The sequence below is a fragment of the Lichenostomus cassidix genome, chromosome 12 (genome assembly GCF_008360975.1).
Source record: "Lichenostomus cassidix isolate B80296 chromosome 12, HeHo_3.0, whole genome shotgun sequence".
NCBI lineage: Eukaryota > Metazoa > Chordata > Aves > Passeriformes > Meliphagidae > Lichenostomus > Lichenostomus cassidix.
Window position 1 is genome coordinate 4,537,189 of NC_139493.1, and position 22,994 is coordinate 4,560,182.

At 46.9% G+C, this 22,994-nt stretch overlaps 1 protein-coding gene across 5 annotated transcripts in view; it reads left to right on the plus strand.

Annotated features, from left to right (window-relative positions):
• The window catches only part of FRMD4B (FERM domain containing 4B), a 120,215-nt gene that overhangs the window by 46,478 nt on the left and 50,743 nt on the right, over positions 1–22,994 (plus strand). For 4 of the 5 annotated variants that reach the window (XM_085072321.1, XM_085072319.1, XM_085072320.1 and 1 more), the window contains exons 2-5: positions 17,247–17,312; positions 18,023–18,117; positions 19,025–19,117; positions 22,395–22,479. In XM_085072321.1, coding sequence (XP_084928447.1) covers positions 17,247–17,312; positions 18,023–18,117; positions 19,025–19,117; positions 22,395–22,479 — 339 coding nt within the window. Of the gene's footprint in view, positions 1–6,481; positions 6,621–17,246; positions 17,313–18,022; positions 18,118–19,024; positions 19,118–22,394; positions 22,480–22,994 lie in introns of those variants that run through there. The other variant, XM_085072322.1, reaches the window with a different exon arrangement.

Below are 22,994 nucleotides of genomic sequence, written 5' to 3' on the forward strand. Positions count from 1 at the left end.
CAAGTTTTTGAAGCACTTCAAGCTAAGGAAACAGCTAGAGGCAGTGGTAGGGTGACCCTTGCATACAGGGATGAACTCTGAGCCACACTGGGTTACATTCCCTGTTCTTTGTAAAAAGGGTATAACACCACTCTCCTACCTGCCAGGGATGCTATTTGTCCTCTCAGGTTTTTTCCAGAAGTCCTGTAGTTACTGCAGCCACATGAAAGGACCTTTTTGCCCTGTGTTCCTATTCAAATTGACCCCTGAACAGGTACTTAACCAAATCCTTTCCCATTTTGGCTTCATGGAGAATGCTTATACTTCTGTAGCTCCTCTGCATTCATATTCCAGATGTGAAAAATACCACGGGTTTTATATGCAGGTTCTTTTGGCTAAACTTACACTTTTGCCTTCTCAGAGGGCTCCCTGGACTGTGCAGAGTGTGACAGATCAGGACACCAGGCAGAGCTTTGTCACTGAGCTACGTGCAAGAGTTGTGCAGGGAAAGGTGAGGTGACAGGCATTTATACTGCTGGTCAGCCCTGGAAGCCTCAGCTTGCCTTGATCACTATTTGGGGATCACATTTTGTGGGCCAGTGGCTATTTTTGTGTGAGTTTGGATGCTGCTCTGTTTCATCATCAGTACATTTTTGTGGAGAAAGGAAAGCCAGCAGGATTCTTCCTCCTTGGGCTGCTACATTTGTTGTTGTGGTGAGGGGGATTTTTAGTCTTTTTAGCCTTATGGGAGGGCTGAGCTCGAGTTCCAGCATGGAGAAGCCACAAACACCCTGGTGTGCCTGAGCAGAGTCCCCAGCTGTGTTGGGGAGCCAGCAGGTGCCGAGGTGGTCACGGGGCAAGCTCAAATCCTCTCTGCCAGCATAAAGCCCTTACCTGCCTTAGCAGCTTTAAGCACAACTAAAACCCACCCCAACAAGCACAGCCCAGCCTTTGTCAGTCACCTTTTCCTTAGCCTTTGGCATGTGTGTGTGGGAAACACCTTTGAAGGTTTTACCTGTGGTTTTACTTGGTTACTGGCACAGGGACTTCAGCCCCAGCCCAGGCACTCCCCCGAGCTGATCCTTGCTCCAGGGTGCTTCCCATCCTCTGTGCCACCTGCCAAAAGAGAGGGGATGTCCAGCTTGCCCAGAGCTCATTCATCTGGAGGAGGTTGGGAGCCAAAACACTGCTGGGGTATCCTGTTTCACTCTGAAATAACCTCTGAATCCCCACAGGAGAGGGGCTATACAGTGTGGGAGTTTATTCTCTGATCCTTTGGGAATGCCAGGGAACATTGTCTTGTCCATGGCAGGGAACAGTTGAAGCCTGTCCTAGAAACAACAGATTTGCAGAGGCAGCTGGTAGAAAAGCTGGCACAGGTCTTTCTTCTAACAGCAGCAAGTCAGGGTGAGTTATTTGGGCTGTTAGGACTTGGAAAAAGTCCTGGGTGAGAATTCAGCATGGAAGCCTTCACTCAAGGGTTCCCATTTCTTGCCAGAGAAATGAGTGAGGGCTGTATTTGGTTGTGGAGCTGTGGCACATAGTGCTGTGGCTTTGGGGGGGTCTTCCCAGAGACCCTCCTGATGCCCAAAATGGGACAACATGGCATTTCTAGGTGTCCTGATACTATTCCAAAAGAGAGCTTTCTGCAGGGCTTTCCACATGCTGGTTTATAGGCCACCTGTCTTAATTATAGAGCAGTAAAAAGTGAAATTCTTATATAAATGAGGTTAATAAGGAGCTGCAAAGCCAAAATCCTTCAGGATCAACATCTATCCCATGTTAAGTTACCAATATTATCATTGGCCTGATTTTCATTGGGGTATTGACACAAAGTCTTCCCCTGGGGTATCAATACCAATTGCCACCAATACATCCCACAGCACAGTGATTCCTCATTATGGTTAAGCATGAATGAAACATTGCATTAAAGTCTGTTTGATGATGCAAGTAACTTTTATAAATTGGTTCACTGGTCAAGTGAATGCTTTAGTGTCAGAGTTAAATGTGTGTCAGTCAGTGTGTTCCATGAGAAGTGGAAAAGAAATCAGGCAAACTGTCCCCAAACTCCCTGCAGGACACAATGGCATGTTGTGATTGATCTGCTGGACTTGAAAGCAGGTCTGGGAGCACCTCTGTGATTAAGCAGCTTATGGGTAACTGCAATTATCAATTGTACTGGTAATTGTCTGATAAATTATGGCATTAAAGTGTGAGCTTTCTGTGTGGGTCTTTTGGACCAAGTGCTTTTTAACCTCTGAAAGGTCATTACATTTGCTCTGTGTGAAGTGAAGACAATATTGCTGATGAAGCACAATAAATCAGCCCTGTCTGTGTGTCTGGCCCTCGATACCTGGGGTGGAGGAGCAGCAGAGGAAGCGCCTGACTTCTGTTTCCTCCAGTGCTAACGTAGTTGGTTTGGATAGTGAGCCCCATGCTTCCTCTGCTACCACACCTTAACTTCTCATTATGAAAAATGCTGACAACAAGTCGAGATGCCTTTTTTCCTTCCCTTTTCACGATGATGAGAAGCAGTGCTGGAGTGCTGAAGGGGGAGCACAAAGAGGTGGCTGCCGTGTCAGGACAGAACTTTGTTCCACACCCGACAGACCCCAGGAGTGATGCTCCACAAAAGCTTCTCAGGTGTTCTTACAGGTCAGGGCTTTTCAAAGGGAGCTTGAAAACCTTTTTAGAGGACGCTGAATTTGTGTCTGTGTCCCTTCAAAGATTTAAACTTGCACGCTGGGGATTACCGGTTACCCTGGAAAAGCTTTGCTCTGGCTGCTTTCATCCAGCTGTTTTGCTTTTTTAAGGGATCTGATCTAATGCTGTGATGCTGCCCATGTGTTGCCTGCAGAGCTTTGGCTCTGCTGAAAGTCCCATCATGTCCAAACCTGGCATGTGAAGATGTCCCTGTGGCTGGGACTTTTTGGGGAGCCTTTAGGAGGGCTAAGAACAGCCCCTGCTCTGGGCACTGGCTCTTCCTGACAGCTTAGAGTTAAACTTGGCTCTGCACACTACCAACAGCAGCTTTCCAGAGCTCTCTGCCAGATATATTTCCATCTGAGCTCATGATATAGCATATTCTGTTTGAGAGAGTTTATTCAAACAAAAATACAATTTTTTTTTTGTACCGCTTCTCCCTCTTCCCTCGCTGACAAACTTCACAACCAGACTGCGAACTTCATCTCATTTCCTTCGGAGTGTCACAGTGCCAGTTTCAAACAGTGCCTTCTATTCACAAACCACTTGGGCCTGTATAAATATTTTTCCTCTCCGATGTGACGCAGCTCACAAAATACATTAGATTTCAAATGTCGCTGGCATTGCTTCTCAGAGAGTCTTTTACAAAGGTATCACTGTATGAGCTGGCCTGGATAAATCTCCATTTTGGCCTTTGCAGAGGCTGGCCAGCTTGCTCTGACTGGACATAAGCTGTATGAAAAGGTAAATTAAAAGTCTTTCAGCACGTGCTGGTTTTTCCAAGCTTCATTTTTGTCCTTCTGAGCGTTTATCTCTCTGTCACTCCTTTAGCTGGCGTTGTCACTGCAGCGCTTTGTGATCTTGGATGGACTGTCCATGTGCTTAAAATAACACTGTGCTATCTTTGTCCCCTCATTTTCTGAAAATCAGGCCACCCCTTGTACAGTCTGCATTGCTCTTAAAACCTCTGAGTCATAATTAGTGATTAGTAATTCTACTAATCTTCTGTACAGATGGAGGCCAGTTCATTCTCAGAGACTGCAAAGAGGATAAAGCTATCAGTGCTGGAATATATTAGCTTAAACACCCTCCCACACACAAATACACATGTACACTTTTCCCCACTAATCGATCTGTCATTCATTTAAACATGCATCAATGGTGTGTTGGGGAAGGAGACAGGGAGAATAAGTGTCATCAAAAAGCTGAGAAAAGCCTGAATGTGGGGGGTTTAGCCATTAAAAGTCATCTTTGACAGTCCAAGAAATGCTGGGATTAAGACTGTGATGTTTCTGTGGTTGCTTTTGCAGCTGATGTGGGGTAGGAGCTGTGATGGGTGCCCAGCGTGCATCTTCCTGCTGTCCATCAGGGGAATGGGCATGGAGAAGTCACTGCACTTCCACCATGGCACTGCTGAGAATCTGCAGGTTGCTGAGCATCCTGGCTTTACCTTTGGCTGGGCCAGTGGTCTCTAGGCTGGACAGAGGGTGTGAGGTGTGAGCAGGGTGGTGTTTAAGCTGTAGTGAAAGTGGCAGTAATTCGTCTCTCATATCGAGCACACTGCATCTGTTCACCTTGCTGGGGAGCTGGACTGTGCATTCCCTGCAGGGTCACCATTCAGGGAGGGGTCGTGGCACTGCTGTCCCCAAACTCAGCTCATTCTGTCCCCAAACTCAGCTCATTCTCTCCCCAAACTCCGCTCATTTGTACCCCAGAGTTGCAGAGATTTCCCTGTGCTCAACTCCCAGCATCTTCCTACCTCTTACAGGTGTGCTGTATTTCTTTTAAACTCTGGTTTTTCTCTTGTAAAAAAAGTTATCTGTGCAGCTGAATTGTGCAGCCCTGGTCTGTGTTTTTGGAAGGCACAGATCCTCTGAGAAGCTGGGCTCTTTCCCTCCTCCAGCTATTCCTGTCCCTGTGGTTATCCCAGCAGGGCAGAAGCTGGCACCACCCAGGTAACCTTCACGTCATTTCTCTAAGGAAACATGACTCACTGCCTATTTTCCATCTTATTTCTGGGGCTTTGGAGTCTGTGTTTTGGAGACAAATGCAAGTTTGTTACTCTGAAATCCTCTCCCAAAACTGTCTCGCTGCCACCCCTTAGGTTGCTGGTGCAGTCTGGACCAGCTGGCTGGACCTGACCTGGCACCCTCCTGCCTGATGTGGGGCCAACTTATGGTTTTTTCATGAAACCTGTGATATTGAGTATTGCGTGGAAAGCTTTTGTAGTCTTATGACTATGAGAATGTTGGCTTTTACAAAGTAACTTTGGGAAAAAAGACAACTCTCTGTCTGCAGCTATTTAAGGGGTGGTTATTTGATCAAAGCTGGTTCTTCTGAATTAAACAAGGAGGGTGAGACACCTCTGGCACCTCACTGCATCCCAGGTGTCTGGGGGAGCTGCCCTCTGGAGGTGTCTGGATTGGTGGTAATTTAGGGAGGTGAGGGGAGCAGGGCTGACTCACCCTGTGTGAAGCAAGTTAGTTTGTTCCAAGTATTGAACTTAAGTTCTTTTTCCTGTTAAAATAAAAACTGGGGTTTATAAAAATTGGGGTGGGAAAGTCTTCATAGCTTGTCCTCTCTATGCATAGTGACTGCTCAGTTGGGAGCATAAATAACTGAATAACAGCATTCAGATTTTTGAAGTAACTGCATGTGTAAATTTGGGATCTCCCGCCTCTTGTGTACCTCCTGGAGGTCAGGTTGGAACTCTGGGAGTTGCAGCTTCCTGGATTTGGGTGCACAGTTCTTTGGTGTCATGTTTTTTCATTTTCAGTGCAAGCACTGTCAGTTGTTTGGCTTCTCTTTGAAAGCTGTTTTTGTGCCTGTGTGACACCTGTGCTGTGCCTGACACACTTACACAGTTTGTGCTGCTGCCTCAGAGCCCAGGGGCTGTGAAGCCTTGAGGATTGATGTGCCAGTGGGGAAGAGATCAGGGAATCAGAGTAGAACTCGGTGTTTTGCACACAGAGAACAGCCTGTGAAGGGAGCTGCAGAACAGCAGGGAGGTGATTTACTCCTCTACCAGCAGCAAAGTGCACTCCTTGAGACCAGGAGCAAATTCACATTGGTGGCCAAGGGTGTAAACTGTGTCCACACTCCTGGTTCCCTCCCCAGAGTGCAGCACCCCACATCAGAGGCAGCAGACCCACGCTTTGGAAAGCACTTGGGGAAATCCAGGGCAATGCTGAACCTGGGGGTGTCTGTTGCAGGGAGGGACTGTGGGATGTGAGTGTCTGAGGTGAGGGTGGCTGGGCTGAGAGGAGAAGCTCTGGTTATCTCCATCCCTGTATCCCTTCAGGTGGGTTGGTCCCTGCTGCCACAGAGCTCAGCCTAGCTCCATGGGGCTCAGACTGGGGATGGCTTGAAGTTTCAGTGCTGTGCCAAGTTTGTACACAAAAAACACTCTCTGGACAGGAGTGTGTGGGGTGGAGGAGCTTCAGGGGGATGGTGGTAGCTGCCAGTGAGCACAGAACTGCTGTCAGGGGTGTCCTCAGCCATGGTTGTGACACAGGGATTGTGATCCCACACCGAGGTGTCTCACTGCCCCAGGACTGTCACCAGTGCTGTGCCTTTGGTCAGAAACTCCTGATTTTTCATTTGGTTTTGTTTTATAATAAAGGGGTTAATATCACAGATGGAAGAAAAAAAAAATCTCACAATTGTAATGCTTTTCCATTTTTAACAATCCCATTTCAACCCCTTGTGTCCCCTGACTCACACTGGAAGGGCTTTTGTTTCTGAATCTGTAATCAAAGCAGCAAACACGAAGGTCACTTCCTTCAGATTACATGGCAACGGAAGAAGCCCAGGATTGTGTCTCCCTTCTTCCTCCCAGCTCAAATGGACAGAAAACATGAAGGCTTAGTGCATGCATGCTGGGAATACTTCTTGGGTGTCTCCAGTCCATTTAAACCAGCAGGGTGTGTGATGTGGAGGTAAGAGGCTGTATTTTAATCGCTGATGCTTGGCAGTGATAGATAATGTTGTTTAGTGCTGTTGCAGTGTGTCCTGAGTTAAACATCACGCAGAGCTGTGAGTGCAGGAGAGCTGGCAGCCAGAAAGCAGCACGGAGCAAGGAAAGTTTGGGGTGGTGTGGGCTGAAACCTTTCTGCTTGCTCGTCTCTTTGCCTTGAAAGATCAGTGCATAAAAATGTCTTTGCATCTTTTGCACTCCATTGTGGAGATAAGGGGCTGTTTGTTTATCCCAGCGTTTACAGCTGCTTTTTCCTGCCTTTGTTGTGAGTGCTGCCTTGGCTGCTTTAGGAAAGGGCTAAATCCAAGCTGGATTCTGGTAACATTACTGCAGCTGGAGCAAAGATCTATAACTTCTGGCTAGAGGGAAAACCTCTTTTCAGAGATTACCCTTATGGGCTGCTCTGAGATATGATTTAAGCCGAACAAAGCACAGATTCATGAGTCCCGAGAAAAGGCGGTCAGTGCCTGGCACAGTAGCTCCTTTCAGCATGCAACTATTAAATATCTCCTCATAGGGTCCCCTCCCCTCTCACCCCCCAAAAAAACCCTGTGAAGAGGTTTCCTGGAGATGCAGCAGTGCACCTAGAGCTGGGGGTAACGGCTGTTGGAAAAGAGCCTTTGATCCAAAGCACTTGTTTTGCTTTAAAAGTGAAATGTGGAGCCATCCAGATCAGCCCCCCGAGTGCCTGGGAAGGTGCTGGCGCTGGGAATGTTGGCTCCTCACCTCCACAGAAACACTGCTTGCTGCCTGCTCCAACCCATAGCCACTGCTGTGACTTTTCTTGGTCTATTTTGTCGCTCTTGGCAATTTTTGGAAGAGTTACAGATTTAAAGGACTTGTGCTTTAGCCTTTTTTTAAAATTATTTTTCATCTCCTCCTTACCTGATGTCTGTCCAAGGATGCCATCTGGGTTTCCTGAGGGGCAACTGCCAAGCATGAGTGGCTGGAAAAGTCCAGGAGGGATGAACTGGGTGCAGGGACCTGGATGGGGCAGGAGAGGAGGAGATTCAGGATGCCTTTAGAGGATGAGATGCTGGCTGGAGGGGATGGCAGATATTTAGTCAGGGCTTGCTCTGCCTATGTCTCCTGTTTTGGGAGCCTTCCCTCAAAAACCCAGCCTAGGGGTGAGCAGGGAGATTGGAGAGGACAGAGGAGCATCATGTGAGAAGCTTTTAGGAATGGGGGAGAGCTTCAGGCCTGGGGAGAGGCAAAAATGCATCAAGGGCATAATGTGGGTCTCCAGGGATGAGAAACTACCCTTCTGTAAAGGTATTTTTAATCTTCTATAACTATTCCCATAAGGGGCAAAGCTGAGTCTGTCCAAGTGGGTCAGGGATGGCTTCTGGGGTGAGGCAAAACTCAGGAAAAGTTACCAGGAGCTCTGCACAGAATATCCCCTGAGATTCGTGTTGTAGAGACTTAAGCAAAGAAGCAGGAGCTTAACTGCTTTGCCTCCTGGCTGAGGAGCAAAGGTCAGGACAGGTCACAGGAGGGAGGGTGGGCAGTCCTGCCCCTCGGTGGGCACTGCTCGCTCAGGGACAGAGGATGCTGCTCCCTCCAGGCTCTGCCCCTTCCCGGGCTGCCTCTGCGTTTGTTCTGTCAGGTAGCATCAGGAAAGCTCTCTGATCCCACAGGATACTTTTTTCCCCTGAAATCCCAGGAGATTGGTCTGGAACAAAACATCACCGTGGGCTGTGTGCAGGAATGACCTGCCTGCAGTGTCTCAGCACTGCTGGTGATAAGCGTGTCTCCGGCAGACACAAATTTACTGGCTGTGTTCTGCCAAGGAAAGCAGATGTTGGATTTCATTGACTTGATATTTGTGGCAGATTTGTACTGATTGTTTCCTATTAATTTTCCTGATAGTTTTTTTTTTTTTTTAAATAAGATTAGCTGCAGAGTTGCCTGCCTATTCGTCTCTCGCTGTTGTTCTAAGTACACTGCAAAATGGCAGGAATGGTACATCAGCACTCGTGGAATGATGTGACCTGTTTGAGAAACACTTCAGCTTTCAGCAGGAGACACCTTTAAGGAGAATGCTCCTGCAACAAAAGGGCTCATCCTTCAAGAGGATAGCTAACCTCTCGCCCTCTGTCAGAGGGACTCAGCATTGGTGATAACACTGCCAGAGAGATCCTGTGGCCTTTGGCAGTGCCAGGAGAGGTGAAATGCTGTCTGGATGCTGCTTGGCAGCTGGAAAGTCTGAGGCCAGCAGAGCCAGGAAAGGGTTTTTAGGGTTTTTCTTCCCTCTGTCTCCTTCCATGGGGCCAATGCTGCCTGTGCAGTGCAGTGCTTTCATCCCTGTGCTAGTGCACAGTGAACAACCCACGTGGGATGGAACAAAGGCAAGAACAGGAAAAGCCATGGGTAGCATCAGGAAAAGCAGCCACACTGCGAGATTTCCTCATGGGGAGGAGAGGGGTGAGTTTTTTACGTTGCAGGCTTCTGGTAGGGGGCAAGAAGATGTAGCTCTCCTGCTTGTTTTGCTCTTAGCAAAGGGCTTTATCTCCTGGCTGGGTAACTGGATTTATCATTTTGAGGAAGACTGGATTAACTTGTTCCCTGGATTTTAATGTTTCACTGTTCTTTGGTTTTGTTCAGTTTGGGGGTTTTATTACATTCTGCTCATCGTTATTTCTGAGAATTTTGGGAGAGGAGGATGAGATTTAGAGCTCCACGACCTGCTTTGCTGAGTGGGATCTTTGTAATTGCCCCAAGAGGCAGTGCCTGTCATCCTGTCCAAGCCATCAATAGAGCCAATGAAAGAGTCCCTTAGATTTGCCATCCCCTGCAATGAGAAATAATAGAATAAACGGGGAAAAGGAGGGTTGCATGGAAAGTCTGTTGGCACTTGGCCCTGCAAAGCCACAGTGCCTGCAGTGAGGGAGAGCACTTGGGCTGTTCCTGTGCCAGACTTTTTCACTGGCTCAGCTGGTGGGGCTTACATGAAAGTCAGTTGATGCTCTGCAGGAGCCACTTTTTATATCGTATCTGCAGCTCACATGGCTATTTTAGGAAGGTGCCATGCAACCCGGGGAGCCTCTCAGCCCCCTCTTCCAGGCACTGTGTTTTATCTCCAGCTCATTGCCAAACTTCAGCAGAGCCAACATTTCCATGCAGAGCATCATCAAAGGCGCATCAAAGTGCAAAGCTTGCACTTTTCTCCAGCCTGTCTCATCTTAAAATGTTATTTCTGTGCATGTCATTCAGTTATGGCTTCAAGTGTCTGTCCCTGCCTGGCTGGTCCTGAGAGAGAGAAAGCACCCAGGGGCTGGGAATGGCTCTGTACAGCCCCTGCAGTCACTGTGGGCAAGCATTCCATGAGTGTGCAGAGCCAGGGTGGCCTCTGTGTCCCTTAGGAGGGATGGGAATGGCACTTGGAGTGACCTGATGAGGTGAAATTGGTCCTACAGGATGGTTTGCCAGAGCACAAAGGATTAAATGGTGTAGGCAACCACTGCAGAGCATCACTGGCTATTTAACATTAAGCAGATATGGCTTCCGTTAAAGGTTAATAATGAGATAACAAATGATTTAAGGCAAAAACCTGACCCTATTAAAATTAATGGCAAAATTAATTGACTACACTGGAGACAGGACTTCAGCCAAAGGCTTCTTTATGACTTGAAGATTAGGAAGGAGAGGCAGTATGTCTGGAGACACGGTCTGCCCCCATAAAGCTGGTGGGAGCTCTGCCATTGCCCTCAAAGGGATCACTGCAGGTTTATTGTGTCTGTGTGAGCCAGACTGCAGGAGCCCACTGGCTGTCCTGGGGGTGCCCAGAGACTGGGAAAACACGAGTTTTTGGACCCAGAGCTGACCTGTTGTGCATTGCAGGAGGTATCAGTGAGTCCAGAGGGGAGGGCACTGCTCTGCTCTCTGGCAGAGGAGCTGCTGGAGAGGCACACAGTGGGATGGGAATGTGGCAGTGGGATGGGGGAATTCTTCCCTTCCCCAAATCTTCAGCCATGGCAGCATGGAGCATTTCCACTCCCCATCCATCCCTTTCACCCTGAGCACCTCCCACCATGGGACACTGGCTGGTGGCACCTACACTGGTCAGGGAGGACCTGTGGGTTGCAGACAGACTCCCCAGAATTTGTATCATGGTGTTTTTGGAGATCTGTGCAGATCCTTTGAAAAGCTTCCATAGAAATGCTGGTATAGCCCCAAACTTCTGTCTGTTATTTTTCTGCTTACTCCTTCAAGTTCTGAGTGACTCCAAGTGCTGGAACATGATGAAGCTTTGCTCTCCCAACAGACACACCAGGAAACTCTGAGGTCATTTAAACCATTATAACTTTTTCCCTCTTCCCCCCAGCTGCATGCAGGCCCCTTCCTTCCAGAAGGACAGGCAAAGGTTTTAATTTTCCTGAGATGTGCCTGGTTAGGGCAGCTGCTTATTGCAAGATATTCTGGCATGTGATTTCCCATTTTGATCAGGCTGGGCATGTTCAGGGGCCAGACAAGCTGACTGGCTGTACCAAAGTCAGTGAAGCAATGCTGATCTGAGGCAGCTGAGGAGCTGATCCTAAATCCTTCAGAACCAAAGGAAAAAAACATCTAAATGCCAATGAAAATCTGAAGTCGGTGTAGGGGCTTCATGATTAAGCTTTGAAATCTCTTACAGGTTTATGAGTTACAGAAGAGAGGTTTGGATAAAAAAAATCAGAACCTTTACAAGAAATTACTGGTGATGTTTTAATGGGTGGTTAACTGCAGCTCAGGTAGGGATTTGGATGTGAAATCCTTTCAAGTTCCAGGCTGGTGCTCTGGGCTTGTGCACCTGGAAAGCAGTGCTGCTGCCTCTCAGTCACTGGGCAAAAGCAGGATGGAAGCATTTTGGGATGCCTTCATGGCAGGAACATCATTGACTTGAAATTGGGAATTTCGCTCTTTGGCTTTTTGTTATCTGCATTATTTTCTTCAGTGCTCTTGACTGCCTGAGCCACCATGGTGTGCCTGTTTCAGGAGTAAATGAGCCAGTTTTTATAATCTATATACTAATGATGTACCACAGTCCAATACCTCATTTGTCAAACTGCAGGTTTAAGGCTGTGTGCTGACCATTTATTTAGTGAAAATGGCTCCCCTTTCTCTCTTATCGCTGGATGCATCAATACAGGTGATTTTTCCTGCCTATAAAATATATTTTTGGAGCTATTCATCTCCTGGTGAGGTTTACTTTCACGAGGTTAACCTGCCAGAAGCTCGTGGAAATAACATGCACATTTCAGTGCAGCTGGGACCAAATCCCTGGTGCAACACTTGGATGTTTGCAGGACATCCAGACCTGTGCAAAAGGGTTTATCCTGAGAGGAAAGGGAGAGGAGAACTGGGGGAAGAGGTTTGCTCCTTCCAAAAGACTTCTCATGGAATGTAGGGTGTTATAGGTGTGCAGACTTGCTGGATGTGGGTGGAGATGATTTTAAAGGTGGCTGCAGAACCCTGGCTCAGCCACCCTGTCCTGGGCAGGCTGTCCTTGCTCAGTGGTGCAGTTTGTGTGTCCTGGGAGCTGCTGAGCCCAAACCATGGCACACCCCCAGGGAGAGCAGCTGGGATCATGCACAGAGCCCTGAGACTGCCACTGGCACACACAGCTCCTGCTTTTGTCTTCATTATGTGCAGCTTATGTGTAATCCTCTCTTCTTTGGCCAGGGAATTTTTGGGGTTTTGGGGGTTTTTTTGGGCTTTCCCCAGACCTTAAAACAAAAAAAGGCTTAAAAATAGAAATCAATGACAGACAGGCCAAGTGACTTATTTGTAATTTGCCTCCCAATTCTGGGAGATAAAATCTGACCTGGAGGTAGTGCAACACACTGGGGTTTGCTCCAGACCCAGACCCTTCATGATTCTCCATTCCTAAGCTTCCCTTCAGGAGATGTGTTATTCTGGCAGCTTTTTTTTGGCTTAAGGGGGCTTTTTTTTTTGAGATTTCCTGTTTACACCCTGTCTAATTACTCTTTTTCTTATTTTTTCCCTAACGGGATGACACACATGGATGTCTAAAAATATTGCATGTAACAACCGGCTTTGCATAGGGAGGATGTTTCTGTCCAAGAGAAATAGCATAAATATCCTGCATGTGCTTTTTCCCCAAATAAAGACTTAGGCTCAGGATATCATAGGGAATTGGTTTAAATAGCCAAGAAGTAGTTTTTTCTCTCTGCCTTGTTGATTTCTCTTTCTTTTTACAGGATGGATGTTTTAGAAAATCTGTCTTGATGATTTTAGGTGGAGAATTTGTCTTATTTTTATGTCACAAAAAAAGGGAGGACAAAATGTTGTTTCCTCACAGCTAATGACACCTTTATGATAATGTTAATTTGCTATGTAGAATTACAATCTCATCATATGTTTTAATATCCATACATGGATATTCTGAGAATTGTTTCTTTTCCTTCATTATCTGCCTTATTTACTGAAGATTTGGCTGAAACAGATTCTTGCTGACAGCCTGTAAGTTGGGAGAACTGCAGTATTTTGATATAACTCTATTTCTGCATTGGACAGTGTTTGCCTCCTTCCAGTCCTTTCCATTTTTGAGGTTTTGTTGCTTACTTGTGTACAGAGAATACAAGTGCCTTTGGGAAACAATAAAAATCCAGCGTCCCAGTCTCTCAGTATGGTTTTGCCAAAAATAGGGCTGTGTAATGTCTCTCCCCTAATTTCCTATTGGGAACGAGATGAGACACAGGGATGCTTCATGAATTTCATGCTGCTACTTCTTTCACTGGATAATAGCTTAAATATTAGCAGGCTTTTCAAAATAACTGCTAAGACGAACAGTTTGGGGGCATGTTGCAAAAATTGTTCATTTGCACAGACAATGCCAAATCAATAAGAATAAGCTGAAAACAGATGTGTGTGTGTATAAATATCTCAGGACTGTTCACACCAGCTTTTGACTGAGCCAGACAGCTGTGCTCATCTCGTGGTGGATTGGTCCAACACAGAGAAAATCAATTATATTGTTCAGATTAGCAGGGCATCCTGAATTAAAGATGAAAGAAAATGTATCAGTGAGGACTCCAGGGTGTTGGGTCTTTGAGGAGCTCAGTGCCCTGGGAGTTGGGAGACAGCACAAGTCCCTTCCCAGAGCCTGAGGAAACAGACCTGCAAGCGGATGTGCTGCAGGGAATAAATCAAATAAATCACACCAGTGTCACTGGAGGAGTTAAAAACGAGTACTTTGCTGCTCCAAGAGCTCAGAGTCTCCAGCTGCTGAGCTGCAGGCACCCTTCCTTAGCCAAAATCCATTAATGAAAGCGATGGGAACCTCTTTATGAAGCTCTCCAGCTTTTCTTCAGGCAAGAGGATGGGGCCAGATTTTTGGTACCTGTGACCATGCTGGAGCATTGCTGTGGCATTGCTGTGTCAGTCATGGCACACATGGGACCATACAGGGCTGGTGGAAGGCAATTGACACTCCAAGGTCTGTGAGGTGAGCTTGCAGCTGCAATAGCAAAAAAAGCTTTTGGTTCTACCTCGTGTACAGAAAAGGCTTGTGAAATGTGAGTAATGCCTTGTACAGCAGAGCTCTGACTGGACTGGGGAGAAAACTCCATGCAAGGAGAGAGTTGTCTCCTGGAGCTGACCTTTCTGGTGGGCGACATTCCTGGTGTAGGATGGGCTTGTGCATCCCTGTGATAGTAATTTGGAGTGATTTGCTTCTGACTGTAAGAACGGGGTAAGCCAAGTGAAGTGCACTCTGCCCCAGCAGGAATGGGGTGGGGATACTTGGAGAGAGCTCCTGCACAGCTGCAGGACCAGGGCGCTAGTGGCTGAAGCTTTGGGTGTGCAGGAGGAGGAGAAGGGCTCAGGCTGTCCAGGTTAACACTCCTTTGTTTAGGGATTGGAGCCTGCAGATGCAAAGGGTGGTCACAGCAGCAGGTTTGTGTTCCTCCATCAGGCTGTGGTGCCACGCAGTGAGTATCCTTGCTGTGTCATCCTGCCTAGGAAAGGTGTTTTAGCAGCAATGGGCTGGGAAGGCAGAGGAGTGCAAGCAGCTCTTCTTGGAGCTACAGCCACAAGCATTCCATGGCCCTGTCCTGTAGCTTTTCCATGTGACAAAGGGCTCCTGGGGTGACACGAGCCTGGGGACACAGGGAGCTCTGGGGACACAGGTGGGAGCTGCAGGGTTTGTCACAGCAATGCCATTTCACAGTGCTTTGTCACTGAGCACCTTGGCATCTTCTGCAACTTGTTGACTGAGCTTTCCAGCGCTCTGGGAAGTGGATGTGCGATTTCTGACAAAAGATTCCTAAATGTTGTCTCTATCTGTGTTTGTAAATCAGACTTCTAAGCTGTTTCCTTATGTTGCCTCATCAATAAAATCAGGGATAATTACATCTTGCCTATCTTCAGGGGTGTCATGAGGTTTATTTACTTTTGAGGTGCTTTGCAATTACCTTGGATAGCTGAATAGAAGTACAGATGATGTTTGGTATTTCTTTTATGTTTTAAACCTCCTAGATACCTTTCTTTCTCCTCAGCACGAGGCTTCGTGGACGTGTTTGCTGTAATAGAAACCTTTTTTACTTAACAACAGACAACCGAGGCAATTAAAACAGTCAGAAGTGATTAATGTGATTTCACTGGGTGAAAGCTAAAGCAGCTCACAATTAAATAATGGCAACCGTGGTGCTATCTCAGAGCAACAGATGGGGAATGATTTAAAAACACTATTGGATCAGACACACTTCCCAACAGGGGCAGATTGGTAACAGTGTGTCAGAGCCAGAAATATGCTGCACCTTGAAGGGTGCGCTGATGAAATGATTAATTGATGGGAACGTGCAACTTAGTTATGAGTGTGCCATGGCAGCCCTTCAGCTCTGGGGAACAAATGGACCTGAGAGTGGATCACAATGGATTGAAGGGCTCTGGGTGCTGTGTTTGGACAGCAGATCAATCTGAGGGACCGTGCTGCAAGCTGGAATTGGGGTGGTGCAGCTTTGCTCCCAGCACCTAAAGGATGAAGAGCTGGAAGTGGTGCCTTGCAGGGAGTGCAGGGCATGGGGGAAGATGCTGAGTGCAAGATGTGTCACTCCTCGTCCAGCACTTCTGTACAAATTCATGTTCCTAGCAGTAACACAAAGGGGAAGGAAGGGATTTCTTTCCTCTAGACTCTCTGCAAACAGCCTTTGAGCCAGTATTGCTGGTTTGGAGGGCGCTGTGATGCTCAGCAGTGCCACAAGTTGCCACAGCTGGGGCACAGATGCTGCAGCCCAGTTTTCCCAAACACTACAGAGTTGTGCCTGCAGGCGCTCCTCTCTGACCTGCTTGCAGAACTCCTCAGGAGGGCACTCCCTCTCGGCTTTTGGTCAAAACGAGCTCAATTAGTCGAAACAATGGAGCTTTGTTGGTTTGGATGTTTGGGGCAGAAGGGCTGGCTGGTGACAGAAGCGGCTGTGTCTGGGCAGAGGTGGGAGGTCTCTGGTTCTACTGTAACCACGTATAAATCACGTTTATTTTAAAATCTCTGTAAGGCTTGGCTGTGCAGCATGCACAGGGGCAGGAGCTGATGAGAGGTGCTGGTGGCACTAGAGCTCAGCCCTGTCCTTGTCGCTATCCCTGCGGAGCCAGAGGGATGTGAAAGGAGAAACCATTGCTTGTTACTGTTTAATCCCTCTGGGAGCCTCTGCCTAAGCAAACCACCCCCGGCCTCTGCTCACAGCTCACGATTTACAGTCGGCTGCAAGCTTGTGCTGTCAGGGAAATGAGTTACTTTGAGGCTGGGAGAATAAATACCAAAGCCAGGTTTCCTTCACCAGCTCTCACCCGGAGATTCTTGCAAAGCTGGTCCTCGCTGGAGCTGCTGAAAGGCCCAGAATTAGAACAGATATTAAATAATGTAAAAGCTTTCATTGAAATGTATTAGATTTCAAAGGGCAGATATTAAAAGGGCATAATGGGCAGCTATTTCTGAACGGCTCGCCTCTTAAAGAAAGGAAGAGACTTCGTCTGCAGGAGATAAATGTGAGATGAAATAGCTGGCTCAGATATAGCATCAGAGGTTGCAGAACTCATCCCATTCTTAATCATTCAGTTCAAGCACCTTCTTGATGTATGATAATCCTATGGAGGCAGTAGATTTCCAGATTTCCAGCAGCTGTCCAATGGAAAATGTTATTGTGCTGATAGAGAATCCTTCTCTTCTAGACACAGACCAATGGACAGGTCTGGGCTGACCCCTCTGCAGGGAGAGTTGGCTCCATCTCTGTTTCATAGGTCCCTGGTCATCTGCTCCTCACCAGAGCAAAAGGCTGTGGCTGTGGTACTGGCCAGGCTGCCTCATCCTCACTTTTAATTCCCCCAGCATTTATGGGTTTTTTATCTGATCCTGAGTGCTGCCAAGCACCCTTAATTCCAGCTTGAAGTTGACTGGAGCTGAGAGTGCTGAGGCAGCTCCGCAGAGGAGTCCTTGCAGAAGAGCTCTCAGCTCGGGTATGGAGCTGATTCCCTTACCCATGCAAATCACACACTTGCTCCCCACTCTCCTTGTCCCCAAGCCTCACGTGAAACCCTCTGGTGAAAGCCAGGCAAGAATGCTGCCCTTCCTGACATGTTGCTATCTTTGCAGATGACCGAGGGCAGGCACTGCCAGGTGCATCTCCTCGATGACAGGAACTTGGAGCTGCTGGTTCAGGTACAGACCTTGCTCTTTTGGGGACTGGCAGCCAGTGCCAGAATCCTCTGCTTGGTTTCTTTTGGGGGCTGAAGTGAGGGTTGAAGAAAAGTTATACCTCTTGCTAGAAAAGCTCACAGGAGTGGAATAAACCTGCTCAGGCATATGTGCTTCCCCAGACACCTGGATTAGCAGAAGGGTTTCCCTGGGTATTGTGGGCAAAATACCTGCCATCAGCTCTGCATTCAGTTTTTGCTTTCACCAAAATTCATGAAGTACATTAAACACACCCCTTGGGGAGGTGGTTTTTGTCATTTAGATGGGAAGAAAACTCTGTGATTTTGAGGCTGTTTTATTCCCAGAATAGAACTCAAAGCACGAGATCCTCCACTACACAACATTTTCTTAATTGGAAAATCCTTCCTGCTATAAGTGCAGGAAAGCCTGGGATGCTGACTTGTAGCCCAGAAAGAGGAAAGCAACACTCAGTCTTCTGCCCTTTGGCTTAATGTCATGGATTAAGCACAGAATTGCCTCTCCATGCTCCACACATCCCACAAAGCTCCACAGAGACACCCTGAGTCTGATAGGTCACTTCTCTATGGAATTGTACAACAGGGTTTCAAGATGGTCATGAGAACTTAGATGTCAGTATTTGTAGAGAAAAAAAAATATTTCATATGAAAAGCCTGGACTGAAATGAAAAAAAACTATTTTTATTCTTCCAATAGCCCAAACTTTTGTCTCGGGAGTTACTGGACCTGGTGGCCTCACACTTCAACCTGAAAGAAAAGGAGTATTTTGGGATAACATTTATTGATGATACGTGAGTATAACATTTTTTGATGATATGTGAGTGTGTTTATTTGTTATTAAAAAGCTGTGTGACTATTGCAATGTGAAACCTTATCTCTCACACTGTGGCAGCTTGGCATGATGGAAAAATGACTTTTTCAAAGAAGAAAGATTTTTCTACCTTGTGCTTGTGCTCCTTGGCTAAGGAAAAGAGAAGGCACAAAATAGAAAATATCTGGAAGGTATCTTCTGGGCACAAACCAGAGAATCCTTGTAAAATAATTTCCTGATGCTTTCACATTTTATTTTTGTCTCACAAGTGAAAAAACTGATTCAATGATAATTTCCCATGTGAACACTCTCAGCTTTCCTCCTCTGCACTTTTAGTAACAACAAAAAGATTTTGCATTTATTTCCAAACTGAATTGCTCCTCTTGCTCTGCACCTGCATCTCAAATGTATTATTGAGTCTTTTAACCCCAAATTTCCCAAGCAGAGTGAGCTGTGAGGTTAGTCCTGCCCAGAAACAACTTTCCTCTTGCTGAGCCTGTTTGCACTTGGCTTCTTTTTCCCCCACAAGAGCTGCCATGAAATTCTCCTGGATGTTTTTGGTCACTAGCACTGAGACACCGTGAGGTTCAAAGTGCTGCCCAGGGGATTATCTAAAAGCTGTTGGCTTCCCCAGAAACTGCAGTGGGATTGCAGAGCTGAGGGCACAGGAGGGAGGCTGTGGCCTCTGGAGGGCACCCATGGCTCAGCCTTGCAGGGTGAAGAGTTTGGAAAAAAAAAGGAAATCATTGGAGGAGATGTTTGCCTGCCTTGGAGCTGAGTGCTGAACTTTCTAAAGCAACACTTGGAGTAAAAACGGGCAGTGAAAATAACCAATTTCTGCATTTTCCATCCCGGTTTTTAACCTCCTCCCCAACCTGTTTGCACAGAGGTCAGAGTGTGTGGCTGCAGCTGGATCACCGTGTCCTGGACCATGACTTGCCCAAGAAACCAGGGCCAGCAACTTTGTACTTTGCTGTTCGGTGAGTAATTGTTTCCACCCAGCAAACAGTGCCACTCGGGTTTATTCATCACCAGGGGGTTTTGTTTAAAAGGACTGATTGCAGATTTGATAAAGGAAATAAATGCCAAAGCAATGGGTTATTTTTAGAGGGAGATTAGGCTCTGGCTAAGTGCTGCTCTCTTTTGTATTTATGAAATGAAGTAGGTTGGAACCTGCTACTTTTTAAACTGTTACTAGGACATTATTCCTGGGGTGGGTTGGGTTTTTGGGTGGGTTTTTTCTTTGTTTGTTTGGTTTGGTTTTGGTGGGGTTTTTTTGGTTTTTTGGTTTTTTTTTAAACCTCATATTTTAGATACCTTCTTTGCCTGACTTGTCTTTAAGTGTGCTAAATTGCAATACAGTTTATTTAAACAATCATACTTACTTTTTTCCTTCTGTTTACTTAAGGGTTGTCTGTACATTAAAGGGATTGCCGATGGCTCTTTTGCTCACAGCTTAACAAGTCCCCAGGAAAGAGCAAAACCCCTGGCAAAATGATGATTTTGGCCAGTGTAATTGCATTACTTTAGGGCTGTTGCTGGCAAAGCTCTGCTGGTTAAGGGCCTGAAAAAAACCATATCCTATGAAACAGAGCTGTGCTGGCAGAAAAGACCAAGCATCATATTCTTAATATTGTTGGAGTTTTTGTTTTCCTTGCAGTCCATGAAGGAAAATGAGAGCAGACTGACCTCATTTGCTTTTCAGATCTGGGTAAATTTATGCCTTGTGTGCTTAATTATCTGAAGCACTTCCAAGGCAGAGCCTGTTGTGTAGCTGGGTCAGTTGGCACTGCTGCCTCCCCATGCTCCCTCTTGGTCATCAAGGGAATGGGACAAACAAGTGGCACTTTGTTCTGCCTGAATACGTGCTGATGTGGGATGGTGGTCAGAGCTCCTCTTCCACACTTGGGACAGAAAGAAAAGAAAAATCCATTTATAAAGGGATGATGGGCTCTTCACTCCATTTACAATGTTTGATCAGATCTGAGGCTAAAGCCTGTGACTGCCCAAGAAAGCTGTGAAGGCAATCCTCTCACTTGAGCATTCTTTTGGTTGGAATTTATGCTGTTTGCTCATGGTGTTCATTTTGGCTCTCTCTGTTGCAAGATGGTCCTGGACAAGACAGGGTGTGCAGAGACTTGGGCAAGAGTTAATGTGTGAGGAGTGGGCTTGGAAAAATCAACTTCTATGAGGGAATTTTTAAGTCTGAGTGCTCTGGGGTGATGAGATCCAAAACAGGTAACCAAGGAGGGTGGGCAGTGAGATGCAGAGCAGGAGGATAATAATAGTATTACCAAAATAATTAGCACTACAGAAACTGTCTGATCCATAGAAAATAGGTATTCCAGCAGAAAAGCCACTTCCAGACCTGCAGTTTCTCGTTGCATTAATGGAAATGGATGAATCCTCTGATTCCTGGTTTTTCTTCATCGCTTCTCATCCCTGAGCTTTTGCTGTTCAATAAGGAAACATGTGATAATCCTTTGAGATTTTAATTATTGCCAGCTGGCATAAACTCAGTCCAGTCACAGAGGTTTTTTGGATGGTACACTCAGCTGAAGGGCTCTGTAATGCAGATTGAGGACTTACAGAAGTGTCATTCCAGTTTCAAGAATGCTGACAGCATCGGAAATAGAAGCAGAATGTGCACTTTATGGTGTTTCCAAATATGCCTGTCATCCCCTGAACATCCTTATCTCTGTGGCCAGTGCTTCCCAGCTGGCTGATAAGAGGGTACAGCTTGTACCATGGAGAAAATAGAGCCCAGGACACAGCTGGGGTTAGGGGCAGAGCCCTTCTGTGCCCTCATCCTAAATCCATAGACCCTACAGCTTCCTGCTTTGTACCAGCAGTGACTGGGAGCTGCCTCTCCAGAACCAGAACCTTCCTGCTTCTGAGGGTGAGCCAGCCACACCTGAGCCTGGCTGAAAGAACCTGCAAGTGCAAAAGAGGTCCTTAGTTGAGGAAAATCACGTTTTGGTGCAATGGAGGCTTTAGCAGGCTGAGGAAGGTCCACTCTGTGAAGGGCTGGTGTGGCAGCAGGTTAGGAAAGGATGAAGAGTGTGGGTCCTGCCCTCTGCTCTGCACTTCTGAAGAGAAACACTCCAAGGTGTTTAAAGTAAAGTTTAGCAAAGCTCTTGGGGAAAAAAAATGTATCAGATGAGATCAAGAGAGGGTGAAAATACCTGTGGCTCGTAGAGTTCATGGGGGAAGGTGAGTCATGGAAATGTATAACAGCTTTTCAAATGTCTGGGGCAGGCTGCTGGGCTGCCCCTTGGACAGGCTGCATGCCTGTGAAATGGGGAAATTATCTGCAGAGGCGTTCTGGAGAGTGCTTTAAAATTAATTTGATGGCACATGCTGCAGGAATGTGAAATATTAAAGCAATTACTGTTTAATGTCTCACTTTTCTGAAGTCGCAGCATAAACACTGCAAACCTTCCTGACACGTGTGGCAGGTCCCAGCTTTCCTGCTCCCTACCACGTGCTGTCCCTGTGCTGCTGCTGGGGATGTGTTCCAATCTTGCAAATCATCTGTGCCGAGATGAGCATCAGTGCAGTCATCAGGGGATGGAGTTGGAGGCTGTGAGGAGCCCTAAGAGCACCCTGGGGCTATGGGAGGGATTGGTCTGGTTCTGATTCTCCTTTGTTGGTCATCCAACCTTTCTGCTGTCAAGGACAAGGCGTTGGGATGCCCTGGGGTGATCTGCACTGCTGAGGCACTGGTGGTGGTGATCCAAGGCTTTGTTTGTCAAAAAAATGTATCTTCTGCCTATATTTGGCGGGAGCATCTGGATCTGGAGCAAAGTTAATGGCTCTGATGAACATTTCTGCTCTCCTCCTGGAAGGAAGGTGGTCCTGCAGGGCTGCCAGCAGCCCCTCTCCTCCAGCAGAGTGTTGGACTGGCTTCCCCACCCGCCACACCTTTGGAGTTGCCTTTTCCACTGCCGTGACTTTGTCTGCAGAGGAGGGATGGGTTTTGCTCCTTTAGTGTCAACAGCATTTTCATCTCATTTGAAAAGCCATCAGATATCCAGGATCTGTGGAATCAGGAGTCCCTGTTCCCTATGTGCTCTCAGCCTGTGATTTCTGCTTGTTCCCTCCTAATAGGCAGGAAATTAAGTGCAGTAGCTCATAGTTCCTCTGTGCTTTTTTACTGCTGGAGAACAAAACACTGAGGAAATAAAATTACTTGGGAGGAAGATGAAACCTATTCAAGAGAGTAACTCATTTTTTTGTTCTTTTTTAAATTTTCAGGTTCTACATTGAAAGCATTTCCTTTCTCAAGGACAAAACTACAGTAGAGCTGTTTTTTCTGAATGCCAAGTCCTGTGTACATCAGGTAAGACTCAGAGCTGCTTTTGCATTTCTGTTCTATTGCTCCTCTGCCACATATGGAGTCCTGCAAACTTGGTAGGAGCTGTGTCTGATTTCTAGAACTAATGGAAGTATTAAGATCTCAGCATGGTGACTCTCCTTCCCTTGAATGCTGATGCTTCATGCAAATGGATAAGGCTGATGGTTTCCTAGTCCTGCTTTCACAGCCCTGCTGTGTGCTCAGTGCTCTGCAATGAGTCTCAAATACTCCAAAGCTTTTAAGTTATTTGAGATCTGGGTTGTAACTTCCCAGCTAGGCTCTGCTCAGTGGCACATCCTCCTACACCCTGAATAGCAGCCCAAAGTGTGGCTTCCACATTCCTGCAAGCCAAACTGCCAGGAGCAGGGGCTCTGTGTTGTGTCCAGTTTCTGTGGGCAGCTCGGGGATGAGGATGAGGAGCATCACTTCCTCCTGAGAGAAGGATCTCTGGGCAGCACCAGGTGATTCAGCAGGCAGGGAAAGCTGGGGATCCCTGGCTC